The sequence below is a fragment of the Xenopus laevis genome, chromosome 5S (genome assembly GCF_017654675.1).
Source record: "Xenopus laevis strain J_2021 chromosome 5S, Xenopus_laevis_v10.1, whole genome shotgun sequence".
Classification (NCBI taxonomy): Eukaryota; Metazoa; Chordata; class Amphibia; order Anura; family Pipidae; genus Xenopus; species Xenopus laevis.
The window spans coordinates 134,816,819-134,822,818 of NC_054380.1; the positions used below are offsets into that span (position 1 = coordinate 134,816,819).

General features: G+C 46.6%; 1 protein-coding gene across 2 annotated transcripts in view; it reads right to left on the reverse strand.

Annotated features, from left to right (window-relative positions):
* LOC108718280 (runt-related transcription factor 2) overlaps positions 1-4,184 on the reverse strand; it is an 88,813-nt gene extending 84,629 nt beyond the window's left edge. For both annotated transcript variants that reach the window (XM_018265999.2, XM_018265998.2), the window contains exon 1: positions 2,840-4,184. In XM_018265999.2, coding sequence (XP_018121488.1) covers positions 2,840-3,133 — 294 coding nt within the window. In that variant the 5' untranslated portion in view covers positions 3,134-4,184. The remainder of the gene's footprint in view (positions 1-2,839) is intronic.
* Between the last annotated feature and the right edge of the window lie 1,816 nt (positions 4,185-6,000).

Here is a 6,000-nt window from a genome sequence, read left to right on the forward strand (position 1 = left end):
AGTGTGACATAACGTGGCTGTTGGGTACACGACACTGGGGCACTGAATGGGAGTCGCAAACTCTAACACGGTTCTGCCTCTCATTCAGTGGATTCCCTGTGGGCACAAGGGATCTAGTGTATATAGGGGTGCCAGTATATAGCAGAAATAAGGAGAGAGCGCTGGCTCAACTGGCGTCATATTATGGGCACTCGCGGGTTAATCTGCCCAACATATTAACCCCCCCATATAACGCCGGCTGCTCGCTACCACCTCAGCGTAGAACTATTTAAAGAACAGAAGGAAACATTTAGCTATTGTTGCCAGTTTTACCAAAGGCAGTGTGGCTGTAAACTGTCACTTTCGTGACAGTTTTTACATAACATGTAACAATATATCAATTTTTCATCACATTAAGACCCTTGGTGCTGTTTTTTTGTTCTATTTAGATATATATATATATATATATTCCAGTAAATGGACCCGCACTCTTTCATTTTGGTGAAATAAATCAATGTGCTTTATTCACAAATTCATCTCCGGAGATGAATTTGTGAATAAAGCACATTGATGAATTTATGAATAAAGCCCATTGATTTATTTCACCAAAATGAAAGAGTGCGAGTCCATTTACTGGAATATATCATAAAGCCTTGACCAACGCACCACCATCGACAATCTAAATCCGGGAGGAGTGCGCTCACTGTACCAACATTATATATAGAGAGAGAGAGAGAGAGAGAGAGAGAGAGAGAGAGAGAGAGAGAGAGAGAGAGAGAGAGAGAGAGAGAGAGAGAGAGAGAGAGAAAGAGAGAGAGGAGAGAGAGAAAGAGAGAGAGAGAGAGAGAGAGAGAGAGAAAGAGAGAGAGAGAGAGAGAGAGAGAGCGAGAGAGAGAGAGAGAGAGAGAGAGAGGGGGTATGGGACCTGTTATACAGAAAGCTCAGGACCTAGGTATTTCCAGATAACAGATCTTTCCATAATTTGGATCTTCATACCTTAAGAAAATCATATAAACATTAAATAAAGCCAATAGGCTGGTTTTGCTTCCAATAAGGATTAATTATATCTTAGTTGGGATCAAGTACATATATATATATGGGATAGGGCCAATACTATCAGTTAAACAGAGCCTTTGGTGCATGTCCCATATATACAAGCATTTGGGAATAGCGGCGACACTGGTGCCATATAACTGGATCTGGGACTCTGCTGCCTGAACCTACTCACTGATTTGGGACAGCAGTATAAATATAGAAATATACAGATATACAGACACATTCTGGGCACATTCATGTGTGCGTGGGGTTACCTCTCTCTTTCTCTCTTTTTGCATGAGGGAATGTCATTGGCACACTGAGAGTTGGGTGCACTGATCCTGTATAGAGTTAGTGGGTGCCCCATTATTGTATAGAGTTAGTGGGTGCCTCATCCCTGTATAGAGTTAGTGGGTGCCCCATTATTGTATAGAGTTAGTGGGTGCCCCATCCCTGTATAGAGTTAGTGGGTGCCCCATTACTGTATAAAGTTAGTGGGTGTTCCATTATTGAATAGAGTTAGTGGGTGCCCCATTATTGTATAGAGTTAGTAGGTGCCCCATCCCTGTGTAGAGTTAGTGGGTGCCTCACCCCTGTATAGAGTTAGTGGGTGCCCCATTATTGTATAGAGTTAGTGGGTGCCCCATCCCTGTATAGAGTTATTGGGTGCCCCATTACTGTATAGAGTTAATGGGTGTTCCATTATTGAATAGAGTTAGTGGGTGCCTCATCCCTGTATAGAGTTAGTGGGTGCCCCATTATTGGATAGAGTTAGAGGGTGCCCCATTATTGTATAGAGTTAGTGGGTGTCTCATCCCTGTATAGAGTTAGAGGGTGCCCCATTATTGTATAGAGTTAGTGGGTGCCCCATCCCTGTATAGAGTTAGTGGGTGCCCCATTATTGTATAGAGTTAGAGGGTGCCCAATCCCTGTGTAGAGTTAGTGGGTGCCCCATTACTGTATAGAGTAAGTGGGTGCGCCATTACTGTATAGAGTTAGTGGGTGCCCCATTATTGTAGAGAGTTAGTGGGTGTCCCATTATTGTATAGAGTTAGTGGGTGCCCCATTATTGTATAGAGTTAGTGGGTGTCTCATCCCTGTATAGAGTTAGTGGGTGCCCCATTATTGTATAGAGTTAGTGGGTGCCCCATTATTGAATAGAATTAGTGGGTGCTCCATTACTGTATAGAGTTAGTGGGTGCCCCATTATTGTATAGAGTTAGTGGGTGTCTCATCCCTGTATAGAGTTAGTAGGTGCCTCATCCCTGTATAGAGTTAGTGGGTGCCCCATTATTGTATAGAGTTAGAGGGTGCCCAATCCCTGTGTAGAGTTAGTGGGTGCCCCATTACTGTATAGAGTAAGTGGGTGCGCCATTACTGTATAGAGTTAGTGGGTGCCCCATTATTGTAGAGAGTTAGTGGGTGTCCCATTATTGTATAGAGTTAGTGGGTGCCCCATTATTGTATAGAGTTAGTGGGTGTCTCATCCCTGTATAGAGTTAGTGGGTGTCTCATCCCTGTATAGAGTTAGTGGGTGCCCCATTATTGAATAGAATTAGTGGGTGCTCCATTACTGTATAGAGTTAGTGGGTGTCTCATCCCTGTATAGAGTTAGTGGGTGCTCCATTATTGTATAGAGTTAGTGGGTGCCCCATTATTGTAGAGAGTTAGTGGGTGTCTCATCCCTGTATAGAGTTAGTGGGTGCCCCATTATTGAATAGAATTAGTGGGTGCTCCATTACTGTATAGAGTTAGTAGGTACATTCGGGGGCCGCTGTAGTTAAAGTTGTGCGTCAGGTTAGCGATGATTAAGCCCAGGACTCACCTTGAAAGCCACGGGCAGGGTCTTGTTGCAGCGCCAGTGGGAGGGAAGGACTGAGCAGAGGAAGTTGGGGCTGTCAGTCCGCACGAGCTCGGCCGGGTGATCCGCGATGATCTCCACCATTGTCCGGTTATCGTGAGCCCTGAGCCTGGGCACCGCCGCCCCCTCCTGCTGCTGCTGCTGCTGCTGAGACTGCGGGACTCCCACCGGGCTCATGTCGCTCATCTTGCCGGGCTGGAGGCTGTTGGAGGGCGGGCTGAACCTCCGGCTGGTGCTGGGATCTACGGGAATACGCATCACAACAGCCGGGGGTTATTAGTGAGAGAGAGGGGGCAGCACAGGGGCAACAAGGGTCCCGCTCAGGAACAGTAACAAACGCCCGACATGGGCCAGAGACTGAGGGACTGGGGCAGGGAATAGTCACGGTGCGAGGAGCTTCCCCCGCGGAGCAGTCGCTGTGCTGATGCCGGTGGGGGGTGGGGAACGGCGGCTGGACTTGCCCCGAGGAGCCGGGAAGAGCGGGACAGTGCGCCGCGGAGCGGGCGATGGGATAAGCCAGTCTTGTGTCCCGGGTTTACGGAGCTGGAGGGTTCCTGGCGGGCGGAGGGACATCGGTAGGAGGGAGGCAGAGAGGCGCGGGGCAGATGGAGGGATCAGACAAGTTGTCTCGGTGTTTCCGTTCCAGCAGTGTGTGTTGTGCCCCTGCCTGGCCGCTCTGTGTCAGCTCTAAGTGTCAGGCGCGGGCCACTTGTCTCCCTCTTCCCACAAACTGCCTGTTCCGTGCGGTTGTCTCTCCTCAGTGCGGGCAGCTGCTCCTATAGACTGGGCACCAACTCCTTTGTCTCTACTCCCTGACACTCACTGTCTCCTCCCTGAGATCGCGGGGGTAAGTCACTGGCACGGGGCTGTCAGCTCAGGGGCCACATAGGGAGGGTCCCCTTGTCTGTGTCTGTCCAGCCCAGCAGTCTCTGGAAACTCTCTGTCAGTGACTGTCTGTAGCTGCTGCCCTCGCTCTATTTGCTGTCACGTTATTACTGTGTCTGTCTGACTGATGCCTCCTGTAACAAGGGACGTCTCGCTCTCCCTCTCTCGCATGCCTCTTACTAAAGCCAAGAAGACACTCTCTCTGGTTCCTATACTGAGGACAGTCTCTGTGGGAGATGTCTCTATAGCGAGGACAGTCTCTCTGGGTGATGTCTCTGTAGTGAGGACACTAGTCTCTCTGGTTCCTATACTGAGGACAGTCTCTGTGGGAGATGTCTCTATAGCGAGGACAGTCTCTCTGCGTGATGTCTCTATAGTGAGGAGAGTCTGTGTCTCTAGTACAGTCTCATTCTCTGGTTGCTGTCTCTTGATACAATCAGGCAGACGTGTAGAAACAGATAGTATCAGTGTCAGTACCTGGGTGTCCTCATTGTGTCCATTATTCCACAGTGTCAGTGGAGAGAGAGAATGTGAGGGAATGTGAGGGAATGTAAGTGAATGTGATGGAATATAAGGGAATGTGAATGAATGTGACGGAATGTGAAAGAATGTAATGTAAATGAATGTGAGTGAATGTAAGTGAATGTAAAGGAATGTGAGGGAACATGAGTGATTGTGAGTGAATGTGACAGAACGTGAGGGAATGTGAATGCGAGTGGATGCGAGGGAATGTGAGTGAACGTGAGAGAATGCTAGTTGATGTGAGTGAATGTGAGGGAATGTAAATGAATGTGAGAGAATGTGAGTGAATGTGAGAGAATGTGAGTGAATGTAAGGGAACGTGAGTGAATGTGAGGGAATGCGAGTGGATTTGAGGGAACATGAAGGAATGTGAGTGAACGCTAGTGGATGTGAGGGAATGCAAGTGAGTATGAATGAATGTTCGGGAACATGTGGGAATGTGAGGGAACATGAGGGAATGTAAGTAAATGTGAGGGAATATGAGGGAAATTGAGTGAACGTGAGGGAATGTGAGAGGATTTGAGTGAACTTGAGCGAATGTAAGGGAATGTTAGAGAATGTAAGTGAATGTGAGGGAATGTGAGAAAATGTAAGTGAATGTGAGGAAATGTGAGTGAACGTGAGGGAATGTAAGTGAATGTGACGGAATGTGAGTGAACTTGAGGGAATTTGAGTGAATGTTAGTGAATGTGAGGGAATGTGAGAGAACGTGAGTGAATGTGAGAAAACATGAGAGAATGTGAGTGAATGTGAGAGAATGTGAGTGAATGTAAGTGAATGTGAGGGAATGTGAGAGAATGTGGGTGATTGTGAGGGAATGTGAAAGAATGTGAAGGAATGTAAGTGATTGTGAGTGAATGTGAGGGAATGTAAGTGAATGTGAGAGAATGTGAGTGAACGTGAGGGAATGTGAGTGAATGTAAATGAATGTGAGAGAATGTGAGTGAATGTGAGGGAATGTAAGTGAATGTAAATGATTGTGAGTGAATGTGAGGGAATGTAAGTGAATGTGAGGGAATGTAAGTGAATGTGAGAGAATTTAAGTGAATATGAGGGAATGTGAGTGAACGTGAGGGAATGAATGTGAGTGAACATGAGGGAATGAATGTGAGTGCGTGTGAGTGAATGTGAGGGAATGAATGTGAGAGAACGTGAGGGAATGTAAGTGATTGTGAGTGAATGTGAGGGAATGTAGGATGTGAGAGAATGTGAGTGAACGTGAGGGAATGTAAGTGAATGTGAGCGAATGTGAGTGGACATAAGGGAATGTGAGTGAACGTGAGGCAATAAATGTGAGGGAATGTGAGTGAATGTAAGCGAATATGAGGGAATGTGAGTGAATGTGAGAGAATTTAAGTGAATATGAGGGAATGTGAGTGAACGTGAGGGAATTAATGTGAGTGAACATGAGGGAATGAATGTGAGTGAGCGTGAGTGAATGTGAGGGAATGAATGTGAGTGAACGTGATGGAATGAATGTGAGGGAAAGTGAGGGAATGTGAGAGAATGTAAGTGAATGTGAGAGAATGTGAGTGAACGTAAGGGAATGAATGTGAGTGAATGTAATGGAATAAATGTGAGTGAACATGAGGGAATGTAAGTGAACGTGAGGGAATGAATGTGAGTGAACGTAATTGAGTGAATGTGAGGGAGGGAATGTGAGTGAATGTGAGGGAGGGAATGTGAGTGAATGTGAGGGAGGGAATATGAGTGAATGT